We start from the raw sequence: 19,474 nt of genomic DNA on the forward strand, positions 1-19,474 counted from the left end.
ACTGGGGTTTGATCCCCAGCAGGCACCACCAGGAGTAATTCCTGAGTGCAGAGCCAGAAGTAACCCTTGAGCATCGCTGGGTGGGACCCAAAGAGAAAAAAAATCACCTGAACAATATGAAATTCTTGCCTTAACCTCAAATCAATTTAAATGAAAAAATTTGACTGATTGATTTGATTGATTGATTGATTTTGAGGGTTGGGGAAGTTGGACCACACATGGCAGTGCAGAGGCTATTCCTGGTTTGTGCTCAGCAGTATCCCCAGAAGTCCTCTAGGGACCACTTCTGGAGCTGGGGATCAGCCGACATAGCTGCTTGCAAGGCAAGAGTCCTACCTCCTGTGCTATTTCTCTGGCCCTCAATTTAAATTTTACAATTCCTTCTATATCCAGATAAAATCTCTTAGTGGAAAATGTAGCTCAGTGGTCAAAATACATATCTTCCATGTATGAATGAGGCCCTGGGTTCAGATACCTAAGCTAAAGAAACAAAATATGAAATTGAAAATACATCTTCTAAGACTGCCATCATTAAAAATCTTTAACTCTTGGGTCCTGAGTACAGTGGGTAAGGCATTTGCCTTGAAGTGGTTGACAGGGTTTGACCCCTAGCATCCCGAGTCCACCAGGAGAGAGTCCTGAGTGCAGAGCCAAGAGTAACCTCTGGCTCAGTTTGTTGAATCAATGTTTGCTGGGTGTGGAGTAAAACAGAACAAAACAAAAACTCAAAAATACATTTAAAAATCTTTGACTCTTTGGGGCCTGAGTACAATGGGTAGGGCCTTACACATGGCCAACCTGGGTTCAATCCTGGTACTGCTTACATAGTCCCATGAGCGCTGCCCGGAGCGATCCTTAAGCACAGAGGCAAGGGTGAGTCCTAACCACTGTCAGGTGTGGCTCCAAAACAGAAACAGTCTTTGACTCTCTAAATTTCTATACCAGTAACAGTATATTTCACATATTGTTACACATCTTTTTTCTTAACTCTATATACACAACTAAATTTATAAAGTACCCAAGAACAAGAGATATATCAAGAGATGTATGTACTGCCTCTTTTAATTTTCCCATAGTAGTATAATACCATACCAGGAAATTAAAAGATTTATAAAAGGCACACAAAAGATTAAAATAAGGGAAAAATTATTGAAATAAAGGAGAAAATTAGTGGTCTTAAACTTTAACTTTTAGACATCTTTTTCCTCTAAGATCTTTCTTTTTTTTTTAATCTATACCTACTGGGGACCATGGAGTGCTAGGGCTCAAACCCAGGTCACCTGCAAGCACAACTTGTGCTTAGTCTACTGTGCTCTCTCTCTAGACCGGTCTTTCCTTACATGGTGACATGCATACACTGCTTGTGAGCACAGAAGCTGGATCCATAACTCTAAATCACTGAAGCTCAGCAAAGAGGTAGGCATCTGCACATTTACAGTTCAGGGGAGAGAGATCAAGGTGTAAGAAAAGGAGGAAGCAGAAGCATACTGTCTCACAACATTTGCTTTATCCCTAGAAATTGTCCTGGTGTTAAAATAGTAGGAATCTGGAGGTTAGTATTTACTCCTCAGTTATTATTTATTATTGATTTTAGAAAATGGTACTAGAGGGAAATCCTCTTGTTTGGGGATGCAATTCAATAAGAATAAAAATCAGACCATGGACTAGAGTTATAGCACAGCAGATAGGGCATTTGCCTTACATGCGGCCAACCTGGGTTCGATTCCCAGCATCCCATATGGTCCCCCAAGCACCACCAGGAGTAATTCCTGAGTGCAGAGCCAGGAGTAACCCCTGAGCATCGATGGGTGTGACCCAAAAGAAAAAAAAAATCAGACCATGTATATATAACAAGCCAGACTCTGGAAAGGATACAGAGAAGATGATCCCTGTTGACCTAGGGTGCTGGCACATACATAGTCCACACACTTGTGAACACACATAGCTGAGCAGATAGACTAGTACAGGCTTCAGGGAGGATGAGCAATTTAAATTGGTCCTTAAGTAAGAGGTAGATTTTAATACTTATAACTTAAAAAGGATAAAGCTGAAGAATGTTCAGTTACACAGTTCTAGAAAATAAAGATAAGGGAAGATGGCAGAAGGAACAGTTTTATTTATAGTTCACTTTATTCTCAAAAAGAAAAACAATTTATGAACTATGGTGACTACGTTCTGATTTTAACCACTTCCAAAATGCGTACACTTTATCTTAATAGATATGCACTCCCTTAGGAAGGAAGAGGAGCTGGTGGCTTCAAGAATTTTGAAGAGATTACAGCTCGAGAGGAAAAAAATGAATAATCTTGGGGGACAAAGTGATAGCACAGTGGGTAGGGAATTTGCCTTGCACGAAGCCAACCTGGGTTCAATCCCCAGCATCCCATATGGTCCCCAAAGCACCGCTAGGAGTAATTCCTTAGTGCAGAGCCAGAAGTAACCCGTGAGCAACACTGGGTGTGACCCAAGAAGCAAAAAAAAAAAAAAAAAAAAGAGAGAGAGAGATCCTGATTATTTTAATAATAATAATAAAATTATATATAAAAAAAGAGTAATCTGATTTCTGGCATAGAATTAAGAAGAATGCGGGAAATAATGCACTGAGGAAGACTGAAACATTTCCAAAAATAAATCATTTCTGGAAACACAATCTGTACATAAGGGAAAAGTAAAACTAACCTGACTATGGTGCTTTTTTGCTTCAAACAGTTCAGTAATGCGGGATCTGCACACCATCTGTAAGGGAAATCAAGAGAAAAGTAAAGCAGCCATGAGAATTTTAGTACAATATTCATCAAAAGATATTGCCCTTCAAATGTTTTGCCCTTTATATCTATGTCCCCTTTTATACTTCTTTTACTGTACTTTTCTTTTTTGTTTAATTTCCCTAATTATATTTCCCTAATAATATTTTACTATTAAATTTTACTATTTTTTTGTTTGTTTTTGTATTGCACCCAGCAATGATCAGGGGTCATTCCTGATACTGCACTTAGGAATTACTCCTGGTGATGCCTGGGGGACCATATGGGATGCTAGGGATCAAACCCTGGGTTGGCTAAGTGCAAGGTGAATGCCCTACCCACTGAATTATCTGTTGCACTTAGTTTGCTCACTCTCTCACAACCTTCCCTTTCTTTTCTTCTGTCTCCACACTCCTATCACTCCAGGGTTATCAATCTAGGTCTTACAAGAAAGAGAGAAACCATTCTGAATATTTCAACCAGAGAGAATTTACTAATAAAAAGAATCTTAAATAAAAATTAAATAATAATAATTTAAAAAGAGAGAATTTATTACCAGAAATTGGTAATAAAGGTAGATGGAAGGGCTTAGAAGACAACCAGACACAAAAAGGCAAGATGGGCCCAGTGGTAGACAGCTCTCTCTTGCAGGCAGGAATCTGTGAGGCTGATCCCCAGCAGGGCCCCACATTTAGGGCCATTCTGGTGTACTGTCACTGTGATTCCTGGTGCCATGGAAAGTGTGAGATGTGTGGCACACCACAATCAAGTGTGCAAACCCTGGAATCCTTCCACATCCCAACAACAACAAACACAATAAATAACAAGGAAGGGAAGGGAAGAACATTATCAAAATGGCAAGGTGATCCAGATTCAACAGCAGCAGGAAGCTATCATCCCATTCCTGAACTGGAGGAATTAAAGAAAATAGTGGTCTTTTTGGAGTTCATGGAATAGGGCCACTGGTGAGATACTAGAAGCACAGTAGGTCTGTCTAGTGGCAATAGTCACTGCCAAAGATGCTCTACAAGGTAGGGGGGTAACTTAAACACTCAAGTTTTGCTCTTCTTCCAATATCCTGCTAGTGCCTTCCATTTGCTGACCACAGGCAAAAGCCAACTGACAAGGGAGACTGGGAAATATGGCTAACAGAGGTAATCCCCACATTACAGAACTGAAGAAGAGAGACTTTGAGGAAAGCAGGGTCAAAAATGATTCAAAGGATAAGAACTTCACATTTCACATTTATAAGTTTGGATTTTTAAGAGTTGACCAATCTAGAATAGTTAAGTCATAGATATATGAACTTTAAACTATAAAAGTTGGGGGCCAGAGCAATAGCACAGTGGGGAGGAGAGTTGCCTTGCACCCGGCCAACCTGGATTCGATCCTTGGCATCCCATATGGTCCCTCAAGCACCACCAGGAGTGATTTCTGAGCACAGAGCCAGGAGTAATCCCTGACCATTGCTGTGTGTGCCCCCCCTCCAAAAAAAAAAAAACCCACACAAACTATATAGTCTATTACAATTGTTCTCAACATAGAGTTTGATACTGACTTTAAAAAAAAATTCCTTTTTCTCAAGGCCGGCAAGATAGTATAGTGGGTAAGGTGTTTGCAATCTCTGGCATCACATACGGTCTCCTGAACCCCACCAAGAGTGATCCCTGAGCAGAGCCAGGAATAACCCCTGAGTACTACCAGATGTGGACTAAAAACAAACAAAAAAAGAAAAAAAAACATTTTATTTTTTGTCACATTGGGGAGTAGAGCACTGTGTTCAACACAACAAAAATGAGAAAAAACAGAAAGAACCTAGCAGAAAATAATATAGAGAAAGGTGGCAGGGGACAGGAAAACATTCATGTATATCCTGACATAAGCTTAGAGAAGAAAGAGAAGGAAAACTGAAATAAAAATGATGGGACTGACTGAGCAAAGGGAAAAAGGGATCTAAAATCAGGACTGTGGAGTCATCATAGGGTGAGGAAGTAAAAGGGTCAAAAGAAAATTTTCTGAAAGACACACGTCTCTGTGAATTATTTTCCAATATATCTAAGTAACCTGGATCTGGCAAATTACTTATTTTTCCTCCTCAGTCATATCTCTTAGGAAGTATGCTGCCATGTGAGATGTGCTGCTATTTTCTATATAGTCCCAAGAGTGAATTCTCTTGAAACTGTGACCATCTGTCTGTTAACCACATCATATCCCCCAACCAGAAGAGACAGGCAGTATGGGGCTGCACAATGAATGGGACTCATGGTGAAGCAAGCAGAAATTGCAGCTGCCCAATGACTGCTAGCCTTGTTTCCAACTCTGTAGGTATGAATTAGGAATATCCTGTATTTTGCTAGTGCCTGTAATCGATGCTAGTCAGTCTAAAAGCTTAGCAAGTAATTTTAAACCCTATGAACCGTTCAGTAGTTCAAGATTTTTTTCCCTATGGTACCTCTGGAGAAGAGGTCTTACAGTATCCCAGTATTCTTGGAAAAGCAGGAACAAATTTGTGGGCAAAGATAGATAGCTACATAGTGCACTGTATTCTCCTTCTGCAGAACCTGCAAGAGAATAAATACATAAAATAAGCACATTGTTCTTACTTGGAGAGCCTGTTAATAGTTTCTTCAGTGTTTATCCCCATTTTTATACTCCTAGGGAATATATTTTGTACTAAAAACTGTATAGCAAATAAGTCACAGTGATTTTTAAGTATGCTTCTGTTGAGTCATTCCTCTCAAGAGATATCTCCAATGTCAAATCACCAAGATATAAAATACAAAGTCCTCATCAGGGTATAAAAGGCCTATATACATGATCTTCCCCAGTTCTCCAAGAAACTTACCTCCTGCCACTCTACTGTTCATTATGCTCCAGCCATACTTATCTCTTTGCTCTTTGACAATAGCATATAGCATTTATCTTTATTTTTTCCTCTGCTTGGGAATACTCATCTTTGAACTTTCTGTTGAGTTCAACCCTATTCTGATCTGAGCTTGTTATTTTCCTAAGTAGCTTTGTTTTCTATTTTTTTCCTTTTGTCTTTTTGCAACACCTTGCTGTGTTTAGGACTTAGTTTTTGCTCTATTGCCAGGATCACTCCTGGCTCCAGGGACCAAATGGGTTGCTGGGGGTTGAATCTGGATTAGTGCAAAAGGTGAGCACCTTACCCACTATATTACCTCTCCAGCCCCCACCATTATTTCTTTATTCACTCATCTGTTTTTGAAAACTTGATTTGTTTCCAGATCTTGGATATTGCAAATAGCATGACAATGAACACAGACGTACATTACCTTTTCAAATCAGTTATTTTGTGTTCCTGGGGTCAGTTCCAAGGAGTGGGTTTAATGGATCACATGGTAATTTGCAATCTCACTATCAGTTTGGTTTATGTTTCCCTGATAATCAGTGGTGATGAGCATTTTTTCATATGCCTGTTAGCTATCAGCATATCTTCTTGAGAGCTTGTTTGATGGTTCTAGCAGGGGAGTGCAACTATTTGCATACTCTCAACGAAGAATGGTACAGTTCATCTCTATTTGGGGAAGGATATTCTTTATGTTTCTTAGGCTACATCCATGGTACGAAGGGATCATTCCTGGCAAGCTTTGGAGAACTTTTGGAATTCTGAGGATTAAACACGGGTTAGTTCTTGCAACACTAGTGCCCTATTCACTGTACTATCTCTCCAGCCCTAGTGTTGTCTTCTTTTAGATCAAGCAAATTGCTTAAGGAGGGATACACAGGTACTGGTGATGGAGAAAGGAGACAGACACCTAGACAGCACAGCTAACTGGTGATAGATGTTGATAGATGTTATAGCCAGAACACCCTTACATGTAGCATGTCTTTTTTAGTGTCTGCTCAGTTTTTCCCATTTTTTATTTTTGGATAGGATTGACTTTTATTGTTGAGTTTTGAAAACGCTTTATGTATTTTGGATGTTAGGCCTCTGACAGACGCATGGAGTGCAAAGATTTTCTCCCCCTCAGTTGAGTATCTTGATTTAAAACCGTTTCTCTCACACTGCAGAAGCTTTTTAGTTTGATGCAGATCATTTGTTTATTTTTTTAGTGCTATAGCCACACTTGGTTGTGCTCAGGGCTTACTCCTGACACTGCGCTAAGGAATCACTCCTGGAAGGCTGAGGAGCTCATCTGGGATGCTTGGAATCAACCCAGGTGAGCCACATTCAAGGCAAGTACTGTACCTTTCTTTCTATCTTTCCAGTCCCTAGAAATAGTTTGATTCTTTTCTCTTCTAACTTAAATCCCTTTCCTTTTCTTGCATAATTGCTGTGACTAGGACTTAAAATATAATGCTGAGTAGTGGTGAGAGTAGACATCTTTGGCTTTGATTTTAAAGGGAAAGATTTCAGTTATTGCTGTTGAGCATAATAGCTATGGGTTTGTCACATAATGGTTCTTTACTATACTGCAACTTCTTATATTCCCATTTTATTGGTCTTTTTTTTAAATCAAAATGGTGCTGAATCTTGTCAGTTTCTTTGTATCTATTGATGTGTTCATATGATTTTTACCTTTTCTTTTGTTGATGTGGTGTACAGCAATAATAGATCTGTATATACTTAGTCATCATTCTTACAACTCTGGAATAAATCCCACCTGATTATGGTGTTTGATCTTTTTAATGTACTGTTGAATTTGGCTTGCTGAGATATTGTTAAAGATCACTGCAATTATGTTCATATGGGATACTGAACTGTGATTTCCTCTATAGTCATGTCTCTTTTTCCATTTAGTATCAGGTAACACTTACTTAATAGAAACAATTAAAAGAATTACTATATTTCAGCATTCTGGAAGAGCTCCAGAAGAATAGGAAGTAGGTCCGCCCTCTTTGAAGGGTTAGATAAACTTAACCCTAACCTCTATCCTAACCTTTATAGGATATTATCCTAACCTTTAAAGAATATCATTTGCCTGTATGATTATTTTCCAACCTTTTAATATGAGTTTGTGTTCAAATGTGTCTCTTATAAGTAGCTGATGATTAAGTTTTGTTTTCTGATCCATCTAGCTCTTTTTGCTGGGGAGTGAAGGTATTATTGAGCCACACTGAGCTGTGCTCAGGGATCACTCGTGGTGGTGCTTGAGGGACCACATGGAGTACCAGAAATTGAACCTGGGTCAACCATGTATGTGCAAGGCAAGCACTCTACCCCTCTGTACTATCACTCCAGCCCTATTATTGAAAACTCAACTTTTGATTGGTGAGTTCGGGCCTTGGACACTATGCAAAATTGCTAAAATAAAGGAATTTATTAACATTCTTCTATATGAACTCTGTTGCTTGTGAAGTTTACCTTGATTAAAGTGCCTTTTTTTTTTTTTTGCTTCTTTTGCTTTTTTGCTCACACTCAGTGATGCACAGGGGTGACTCCTGGCTCTGCACTCAGGAATTACTCCTGGCGGTGCTCAGGGGACCATATGGGATGCTGGGAATAGAACTCGGGTTGGCCATGAAGGCAAACGCCCTACTCGCTGTGCTATGGCTCCAACCCCTAAAATACCTTCTTCTATTTTCTTCCCCTGTATTTTATTCTTGAAGTGAAATAATATAGTTTTATTGAAAGAAATTTACTTAAAGAAATGGAGAGAGAGGGAGAGAAAGAGACAGAAAGAGAGAGAGAGCAAGAGAGAGAATGAACATGGGCTTCCTTAGAGTAGAGAAAACCTCTTACCCTGTACTTTGACATCTGCCTGTGAGGCAGCGAACATGTCCTAATTTCTTCTTATTTTTGTGAATTAATTATATATATATTTAAATTACCATAAAGTTTACCTTTTGAGTTTTGAGCTTATATTCCCTATTAAGTTTTAAAATAAGCCTCATTGTAAGGCCTCATTATTATCATTCTCCTCCCCCTTTCCCACATTTTTAGTATTTTGTTATTTCCAAATAGAAATTATCTTTCATAGAAGATCATCTAGTACTGTTTAGAGCTGGTTTAATGTAAATGAATTTAATTGGTTGCATTAAAATTCTATATAATTTGATTTTTTATGAAAATCTAGCTGAATATTCTTATTTGGGTGCCTATTTCATTCAGCTGAATATCCTTATTTGGGTGCCTATTTCATTCAACATACTGGTTGTATCATATATTCCCTCTGGCTTATAAGGTTTCATTTGATACATCTACTATAAACCTTATGGGGTTCCCTAACATGCATGTTTTTGCTTTGCTCTTGCTTCTTTCAGAATTCTATTTCTGTCTTGCCATTTCAAATACAATGTGTCTTGGTATTCTTCAATTTGGGTTGGTTTATTTATTTTTAAACTTTCTTGAATTTCCTAGATTTCGGTCTGTAACACTATCCCCAGACTGGCAGGTTCTGTTGCAGTTTCTTCCACCATTAATTCTTCCCCTTTCTCTCTTTCCTCTCATTTTGAACCCCTATAATGGGGATATTATTCTTCTTGAAGTGGTCTCATAAATCTAATATTTTCATTTTTCTCAATTCTTTTTTCTTCTTCTGTTCTTTGTTTGTGGTTTCATCTAGTCTTCGGGAACAATGCCTCTTACCTCAGTTTCTATCATTCTACTGCTAGCCTCTCTATAGTATTTTTTAGTTTACTAACTTTTGACTGAACTTTTCTCAAACTCCTTCTTACACTTTCTCTTTCCTTGTTGAAGCTCCCACAGGGTTCATCAATTCATTGCACCTTGAAGTCTTCATCAGAGAAGTTAGAAAATTATGCTTAGGGGGCTGGAGTGATAGTACAGCAGATAGGGCGTTTGCCTTGCACGTGGCTGACCAGAGTTCAATCAATCCCCAGCATCCCATATGGTCCCCTGAGCACTGCCAGGAGTAATTACTGAGTGCAGAGCCAAGAGTAACCTTGTGTATTGCCGGGTGCGACCCAAAAAGCCAAAAAAGAAAGAAAGAAAATTGTGCTTAGGGTTTTTCCCAGTTTTTGTCCATTAATGCGGGTGAATTCCTCTTCATCTTCATTGTGTCTGGTGCACTATATGGGCTAGAAATGAGGGTCTGGTTTGGTGTAGATCTGAGTGGCAACTGGGGTTCTGTACGAAAATTGTGGCTCTGAGTTTGTGTTGCTCAGTACCACCGGTGGGAATTTGTAGCTTGCTATATCATCTGTAGCCCTGAAGATGTGCAGCCTAGTGCTACATTCCATGGTTTATAGTTGCTGATGCCTGACAGTGGCTGAGGTATTAAATGTAACAGGCTTTGCCAGCAAATGAGAGCTCAAGGTCAAGAACATCCTATAGTAACAATAACATTATGCAGAACTGCATTTCTAATACAGTGTCTACATTTGGGAACACTTGACAACCACTGTATTGTCAGAATTAAACCAATCCAGGAAGTTTGGCAAGGTAAGATGTTTGACAAGGTTTGATGCCCTACGCTTAGGTGGGCCTAGTATCAAACCCACTGTCCAAAAAATGGATAAAGAACTAGAGAGTTCTAGTTTATGGAGGTATGGTGCTTGCCTTGCATGTGACTAACCCTAATTCAATTCCCAGCACCACCTAAGGTTCCTGAGCACTATTGGGGGGTACCCTAGAACAAAGGGGGGCACAATCACTGATGGGTGGAACTAACCCCTATGCCATCCAAAAATAAAAGTCATTTTTTGGTGGTCATTTTTGGGTCTCTGTGAAAGCATTCAGGCTGTCTGCTAACAGCCCTCTATTTTGATTTAGATCTAGGCAAATAAAGGAGAAAGAAAATGGTTCTGTTAAATTGACCAGGTTCCTTATAGCAGAACTTTCCCTGAAGTATTTTAACAGTTTCATTATACACATAGTCCATGTGTCCAAAATTCGAACAGCAGAGAATCCAATATGGTTTTCATTCTATCTAGCTAGACAGTTCTCTAAAAGCAATCTATATTTATAACATCTTATACATTTTATTAGTCACATTCTGTGAACAGGCATTTTTTTATAGATTAAGGATAAAAACTTTACATTGTAAGAGTAGGCTTTGCAAATTGATCTAATCTAGGCTTTGGCCTGGCCTTTAGCCTACGTTGTGGAAGGGCACACAATGATCAAAGAGGTTAGGAAATGAAGAAGTGGTTTTCCCTACTCTTGCTTTGTATTCTTGACACCGAAAATGAAAGTTTTTCATTTAGTACTCTGAGAACTTTATTTTTCTACTTACTGGTAAGCAGTTCTTCAGGTGGAGTTACCCCCAATAAATAATGGAAAAACAATGCTGAACAGCGAAGGTAAGGAGTGATGCCATTCTTCAAGGAGACCCACAAATACCAGCCAGGAATACCACATTCAATGCAGCTAAGAGACAGCAATTTCAGAATAGAACAGAATACTGATCAGATTTAGACCCTAGATTTTAAATACATTGTCTTTAAAAGAACACAGCTAGGAATTTTAATAATTTATTCATTTAACTTTTAAACTTTAAAATCATTTAATTGGCTTGTTTTTTTTTTTAAAGTTCACTCTTCAACATAAAACTTAAAAGACTGATGGATTTGGGGAGTGGTACAGTGGTTCAGAGTGTCTGCAACAAGCAAGTATATGGTTTTGAGTTCAAATCTTTGGTGTACCATATGCACTACTCATTAATCTGAACACACACAGTCTCTGTTTCTCTCTCTCTCTCTCTAATTGTTAAAATCTGCTTTTTCTTTATCATTATAATAAAATGTGGAGCATAAACATCCACCATAACTCAACTTATGCTACTAAGGGAAATTGATACTGTCATGATTTCTATATTAAAACTGGCTAGTGATTCACATGACAGTAAAACTAACCCATATGATATATAATGGTACAACACAAAGAGTGAACCATAAACTATAAACCTTGGTGAATAATAATATTTCAACATTGATGTATCTATTGTACTAAATGTACCATACTAAGAAGTTAGGAGGAAAAATCAGTGTGGGGTAGTAAACAGGAACTTTTACACCTGCTGCTCAACTTTTTATTTTGTAAATTATAACACAGATCTAAGAAATAATCTATTAACTTAAAAATACATATATAAACATATACAAACATATATTCAGTACCTAATCTGAAAAAACTGATGGAGATGAAAACAAGGAGGGGAAACTGGCAGCGGTGAGGTTTAGCCAAGTACTCATAATGCACCTTTTTTGTTTTTGTTTTAGGGATACATTCAGCAGTACTCAGGACTTCTTCTGGCTCTGCATTCAGGGATCACTCTTATCTATCTCCAGGGGACTATATAGGGTACCATGGATCAAGGCCAGGTTGGCAACATGCAGGGCAAGCATCCTATTTGCTACATTATCTCTCCATCCTCTCCAGTCTACCTTTGGTCTGAACTTTTGTATTGCCAATATATTTCACACATTGCTCATAAAAGCTTTAAAAAATAAACAAACAAACAAAAAATCCATATAGTTAGTTAAGTGCAACAAGGATATTAGCTGTCATGGACTGTTTAAAAAGAACAATGTGTTTTCTTTTTTCTACATTTATTTAAATTCTAAATGCTGCACTTCCTAAAATTTTTATCATCTTTTTCCTATGCTTGTTCGTGCAACAGTTAACAAAAATGAAGATGAAGGGTCTAGAGATGACAATACAGCAGATAAGGTGCTTGCCTTTTACACAGTCAACCTGAGTTTGATCCCTGGCACCCAATATGGCCTCCCAAGTCCCACCAGGAGTGATACTCGAATGCCATGACAGGAGTAAGCCCTGAGCACTACTGGGTGTGGCCCCAAAAAACAAACAAGAAAAAATAAGATGCATCAAATGTTTCAGTTAGCACTACACTGTAGCAGTTGTCCTGTTGTTAATCAATTTGCTTAAGCAGGCACCAGTAACATCTCCATTGTGAGACTTGTTATTACTGTTTTTGGCATATCGAATTCGCCACTGGTAGCTTGCCAGGCTCTGTCATGCGGGCGGGACAGTATCAGAAACAAATAAATAAATGGTAGTTATTATTCCAAATGCCCTTTGTTAATTTTTTTAAAAACTGCAGTTGAAATGATTCAAAGGTACACTGTTAAACAAATAAACAAAGATGTGGAATTATTGAAACAATACATAAACAGTACTGAGTACTGCTACTCACCCATTTGTATATTGAGAAACTTCTGACAAGAAAGAAGATGCAGAATGAGCCTCTTCACTCTCTTCTTGAACCTGAGCAAGCGGGAGGTCTGAAAAAAAATTCTGAAAGATAAGTCTATGAATTTGCTATTCAATCTACAAATTACAAGGCTGGAGTGATAGTACAGCAGGTAGGGCGTTTGCTTTGCATGTGGCTGACCCAGGTTCAATTCCTAGCATCCCATATGGTCCCCTGAGCACTGCCAGGAATAATTCCTGATTGCAAAGCCAGGAGTAACCTCTGTGCATTACTGAGTGTGACGCAAAAACAAAACAAACAAACAAAAAACCCAAAAAATCTAAAAACAAACAAAAAAACCAAAAAAAATTTCTAAATTACACCAATGTCATTTTTTCCCAATGACAATATTTTTTTGATATACTGTGCCATAAATGGAGGACAATATCAACTCAACTAATGCTATTTCCCTTGTTCTTAATCTAAATAGCTGAATATTAAAACTGTGTGGTAAACTGGCCTTTCTGCTTAATAGCAATGCAAAAACACAAATGAATTATCATTCAACAATAGTCTAGAGGACTTAAAAAGATGAGTAATCATAGTAATCAATCAGATGAGTAATTCTGATAATAAATCTTGAGCATCTGTAATTTGAAGTAACATGTAAAGGGAACTTACCTGTGTCTATAGTTAGAAGTATCTGAAGCATGTGTGCCATGGTGATCAAGTGGAAAAGATAAAGGTGATTATAAGAGGAACTAATTGATGAAGGCTGCAGATCAGCATTGTTATCCCAATACAAGGACGGGAATGCTAACACAGCACCTACCTATAAAAAAATAGTTATCAGTGAGGGTAAAAGCAAGCAGCAACACTAATGCCCTACTAAATACAAAGGATACTAAATTCTACAACAGGACTGTCTGACATTTTTTTGAAAAATAACCACAACATTTTTCCTAATTACTCAAACAATATTTTTTAATATACTGTGCCATAAATGGAGGACAATTTTCATCAACAGATGACAGGTATATGTCCTGCAATCAGACCCTGCCAGTCATATATTTCATGCCCCAACATTATTCCTTTTCTCTTAGGTGAATTCTTTTGAAGACACGGTATCAGCACTGGGATGGAATAGTTCTGCGAAAAACTCACAAAATGGTTGCTATCGATCCATAGGTGTTTTGGGGACAGCCTAGATACATCTATGACATGCACCAAAATAATTATTTCAAGATAGTTCGCACCAAAACTCACTCTTTATAATATGAACAAGTTAATAAATGGGAAGGGGACCAGAGATAAAATTAGGCTGTAGAACACATGCCTTGCAAGTAGAGGCCCTACTTTAACTACAACTGCAGGAAAGAAAGAAAAGAAAGGAAGAGATTGGGAAGAAAGGAGAGGGGAGTGTAATACCTAAATATTATACTCCTCTCTGTTTTATACTGTGGTGAAAAACAAACAAGCAAATTATATATTCTAGTTTTTTTTTATTTCTTTGCTGTTTGCAAGGTAAGTGCCATACTGCTCTACTATTTCTTTGACTCATGAGCGTAACACATTATTAAAAAAAATAAAACTTTGCTTACACAGACACCAACATTTAATTTTATGTGATTAAATAAAAATCTATTACAAAGTAAAAAGTAGATAGCTTTAATTTTTAAAGTAATTTTGATGTGCTAATCAAATTTTTATTATTTGTAAACAGAATGGAAAGAGACTAATGTTTATAATTAGAATACCAATAATTTATAATCTTAAAAGTATTAATTAAAAAAACATAAAACTGTAAATGCATGCTTTGAAAAAAATTTATTTTACTTACCAAAACATGAAATAGATCTATTGATAGAAGACAAGGGGTATCTTCTGATTTTAGGTTAGGAAGAACAACTACAAAAAAAAAAAAGGACATTTGCTCAGCAAGATAGTAATATAGGTAAGCATAATATAAGATATAAATATCTTTAACAAAAATAAAATAAGATAATAAAATACAAAAGCTGATACACCAAACCTTTAAAATGTGGGGAAAATAATTAAAAATAAATTAATCTTAGAAAAGCTTCCAAGAAATCTTGGATATAATTTAAAGGTTGAAAGATAAGATTTAGAAGAAAGAGGTAAATAAAGTAGGGTAACTAAAATAAAGACTACATTAAAAGCCTGCTAAGTGAATAACAAGAATAGCTTTTATAGAATGTTCCCTACTGTAGGATAACAGTGGTTTGTCCTATCTGCCTTGCCGCAGGGAGCTTAGGTTTATAGGGTTGCTTCCATCATGGTGCTCCCATTCCTCTGTGTTTATTTGTAACTTCTTTCTTTGTGCTCTGTTAACTTGTAAATATTGTTTTTCTCTTCTCCTTAAGTCCTTTGCATAGTTAATTCAGAGCAATGTCCTTTTCGTATGGACACAAGAAGACAGTTAATGCTATGCTTTTGTAACTTGGGAGTTAATGACTCTGAATGATATTTACCTCCTGGAAATCTTTTCTCTCGACTCAACCCCAAAAGCAGTTTCCCAATGAGGAACTGGATGGACCCAGGGCAAGTGGTGAGCTATGTGCTACCCTGGCATCGAGATGGGCTTGGCCAAAGTGCCATAATGCTCAACTATAAGTTAAGAGCATGGTCATGAACAAATTCTGTCATGATCCAAAAAGTAATAACTAGATTCAGACCCTGCTAGGGTTAGGAATGATTAATCTGGCCTGAGCACTGTAGTCTGAGTCTGTGGCAAGATGTTCCCAGGAGAGCTGCCCTACAAGCCTCAATGTATCTCTGTGTCCATACAAAAAAACTAATATTAAGATGTTAATTAAGTTATTGGACTAAGGAGAAGAGGAACACCCTCTAGGTGGTGTTTCTGCCCTTAAGTCTGATGGGCAGTCAGGAAGGGCTTTCTTATGTAGATTTTGCTACAGAACTGGCCCAGAGTGTTAGGGGGCCCAGAGTGCTAGGGAGACAGATGAGGCCCAGAGTGCTAGAGGGACAGATGAGACATGGAGAGATGGGAGAGTTGGAGTTGTAGGGAGAGAGAGCAGGGAGTAAGATGGAGCGCAGAGAGATGAGTGGGAGAGACAGGAGGAGATGGGAATGAGGGGCAGTGTTAGACTAGATTGGGGGGCTCAGAGAGACTGGAACAGATATGTGGGGAGAATGAAATAAACGGCAACTGATCAATCAACTGACTTGGCCCTCATTTCCTCCTCTGATTGCCCCATGGCACAGACCGCCCTGGCTTGGCGAGCGGCCCGAGACCACCTAACCAGGATGGTGAGGGAGAGAGCTGTAGGGGCCTCCCCTGGCTTCTCAGATATTATATACCCTATTACTTTCTCCCTCTTATACATTAACTCATGTATATTATTGTGTGTGTATATACATATACACACATGTATATGTATATATGAAACAGTACATATATATATGAATATATGAACAAGTTTGAGGTGAGGAATAGGAAGAGATGTAAAACAGTATAGATGAATAATCTATCCTAAAAATAAATTCCCATAGTTCATATAAATTGATGATAAGAAGGAAATGCAAATAACTCAAAAGCTATTGGTTTTCTTGTTAGAAGTTGGGGAGAGTGACAAGGAAGTGAAATTTGTGTGTGAGCACGCATGTGTGTGTGTGTGTGTGTGTGTGTGTGTACATGTGTGTGTGTGTGTGTGTGTATACATACACATACAGGAACGAATTACATTTCAATAAAGGTTTTTTATTTTCAAATGAGGGGAAATAGACTTTTGGGGTAAAGTGAATTTCTTAGCCCTAATACAAAATTTTAAAGAGTAGAGGTTGGAGCTATGGTACAGCAGGTAATGTGTATGTCTTGCATGTAGCCGACCAAGGTTGGATCCTTGGCATTCTACATGGTCCCCCCAGCACCACCAGGAGTAATTTCTGAGTGCAGAGCCAAGAGTAACCCCTGAGCATCACTGCGTGTTACCCAAAAAGGAAAAAAAAGAAGAGTATACTTCTATTTTGGGGATCGAAGCCACACTCAGCAGTGTCAGGGCTTACCCCTGGCTGTGTTCTCAGGATCGCGTCTGTCTGAGTTTGGAGGACTATATACGGTGCTGGGGATCAAACTGGAGTTGGCCAAGTGCCAAACAAGCATTCTACACAAAAGGTATAAAAGTTAAGAACATGGGCTCTGGAATATGACAGAAGTGGGTTCTAGTGTTGGTTGTGGTTATCATAGGCAAGAAACATAAGTCTAAATAAGATTGTTATATACAACATTCTTCATATACATATATATGACTCATTAAGATATGCATTTAAAGCATTTAACCCAAGTTTAGCATAATCATCATTAAATACTATTAATAGTGGTTCTATAAAATTTTTTAAAATTAAAGCAATCATAGGGCTTTGCCATTAACTAACATTATGTCCTTGAACACACTTGTGTTTTTCTCACTTTTTCCTCATAAATTTTAGTAATATTTTTGCTATGCCAGTTAACATATCTATGACACTATATTATCTTATATTCTTCTCAATATTGCAAGTCTTTAACTCTCTAGACATTTAGTAACTTTTAATGCTTTGTCTAAAATTTCATTAAACCAGTGGAATACTTTCCTGTCATCAAATTTTTCTTAGAATTGTGAAACTAATTTTTTTTTACTTCTGGTATATTCATTTTAAAATTTCTCTGAAATCAAAAGCCAATTTTGTCATACATACTTTCACCTGTCAGTAAATTTTCCCATTATGCTAAAAATCTCAGAAAATTTTTATAACAGGGAAATCATACACAAGCATTTAATGCTCCTGGCCTTTTTGATGCAGGTCATTGTTAAAAATAACCGTACTCAGCTGTAGAGAAAAAGATAAAATCTTGCCTTTTGCTAAGAACATGATGAACACTGGAATGAGTCATAATAGGCAAAGTACGTCAAGAAATAGACAAATATTAAATCATCTCATTCATATGTGGTATTTAAAGAAACAAAACAAGGAAAGAAACAATATCTAATAAAAACAAATCCACAGGCTGTAGAAGAGTTACCAAGGAGGGGAGGAGTGGGAGAAAAGAATCCAATGTATGTGTTGGAGAAATACTGGCACTTTGATGGTAGGCCTGGTGTGGTAATAGTGAGCCTCAAAAGCTTGTAAACATTTACATTCTTGTAAACCAATGTTACCTCAATGGAAATAATTTTTTTAAAAATTATATGAGATTACAGGTATTCCAGGGGCAGAAATATGGTTTTTATTAATGTGCCACGTAGATGTTCGAAATTATTGCTGTGTGCTCTGTCCCACTGAAATGTATCATTAGAAATGCAATGATAGAAACATAAATATTAATATAGTAATATTTAAAAAAATTGGGGGGGTCACAATGCACCTGGCTGTGTCTGAGGGCTACTCTCAGTGTATTGTGGAGGGAACCACACAAAACACATAGTGCTAGAGACTAACTCCTGGGCTCCCACATACAAAGAGGAGCTATTTTCCCAGCACAACATAATAAAGAAGACTCTACCTGACAGGAGACGAATCAGATGTTTTTGTATCAGGACCTGAGAACAGGTAATCCTCTGTGCAATGGCAAACTGCATCAATGCTTTTAAACCATTGTGCTAAATTAGAGAGGGAGTAGAAAGATAAGGGAAAACAACAGAATTAAGTCTTCCATTATGAAAATCTTACAATTTTTAAAGAATTATATTTATACTTCATATTCCTACAAATAAATTCAGTACTCATACTCCTAAAAGTTTTATGGTCTCAGGACTGGAGCAATAGCATAACGGGTAGGGCGTTTGCCTTGCACGCAGCGGACCCAGGTTTGATTCCCAGCATCCTATATGGTCTCTTGAGCACCACCAGGAATAATTCCTGAGTGCATGAGCCAAGATTAACCTCTGTGCATCACTGGGGGTGACCCAAAAAACAACAACAAAAAAAGTTTTATGGTCTCACATAATTTTAAAAATATTTTTCCATACCTAGGAGGTATTTCTGTAATCATTTCTTTTTTTAAAAAATAATTTAACTGTTTTAATACTTTAAAACTAATTTTTGATAACAATATAAAAATACAGAAGTTTAAAAGTCACAGAAAATACGAGGAAGGAAAATTACATCCTATTGTTTTTAAACTTACATGTCAAACCCATCTCTATGTAAATCAAGACTAAATGAATCTGGGGCCGGAGCGATAATACTGCAGGTAGGTCATTTGCCTTGCATTCAGCCGACCTGGGTTGGTCCCCAGCACCCCTTATGGTCCCTCAAGTACTGTCAGGAGTAATTCCTGAGTAAAGAACCAGTAGCAACCCCAGTGTATCACCAGGTGTGGCCACTCCAAAAAAGACAAATGAGTCATATAGCAACATTAAGAATTTGTCTACATAATTCTTCCCTGAACTAGAACAATTGTATGCTCACTTGATTATATGCAAAAAAGCCCTCAACAAAATCAATTCTACTTAAGGTGCAAACTTAGCAATTTCAGAATAATCTTCTTCAATCTGACATGGAAAAAAAAACCTAAAAAAATCAGCAAGTTCCATAAAATATATTCATTGCAATATTTTATAATAGCATTTAAACTGTCACCATTCATAAATAATTCTGTACTCAATGACTAACATAGTGAACAAA

The 19,474-nt window shown here is 37.6% G+C and overlaps 1 protein-coding gene across 1 annotated transcript in view; it reads right to left on the minus strand.

The window, feature by feature from the left end:
* The window catches only part of UBR1 (ubiquitin protein ligase E3 component n-recognin 1), a 154,263-nt gene that overhangs the window by 14,590 nt on the left and 120,199 nt on the right, over nucleotides 1-19,474 (minus strand). Inside the window, exons 37-43 of the mRNA XM_004609603.2 lie at nucleotides 18,351-18,447; nucleotides 14,667-14,734; nucleotides 13,508-13,658; nucleotides 12,830-12,917; nucleotides 10,907-11,040; nucleotides 5,197-5,305; nucleotides 2,680-2,736 (exon numbers count right to left, since the gene is read on the minus strand). Of these exons, the coding sequence (XP_004609660.1) occupies nucleotides 2,680-2,736; nucleotides 5,197-5,305; nucleotides 10,907-11,040; nucleotides 12,830-12,917; nucleotides 13,508-13,658; nucleotides 14,667-14,734; nucleotides 18,351-18,447 (704 nt within the window). The remainder of the gene's footprint in view (nucleotides 1-2,679; nucleotides 2,737-5,196; nucleotides 5,306-10,906; nucleotides 11,041-12,829; nucleotides 12,918-13,507; nucleotides 13,659-14,666; nucleotides 14,735-18,350; nucleotides 18,448-19,474) is intronic.

Source organism: Sorex araneus, chromosome 3 (assembly GCF_027595985.1).
Source record: "Sorex araneus isolate mSorAra2 chromosome 3, mSorAra2.pri, whole genome shotgun sequence".
Lineage (NCBI taxonomy): Eukaryota > Metazoa > Chordata > Mammalia > Eulipotyphla > Soricidae > Sorex > Sorex araneus.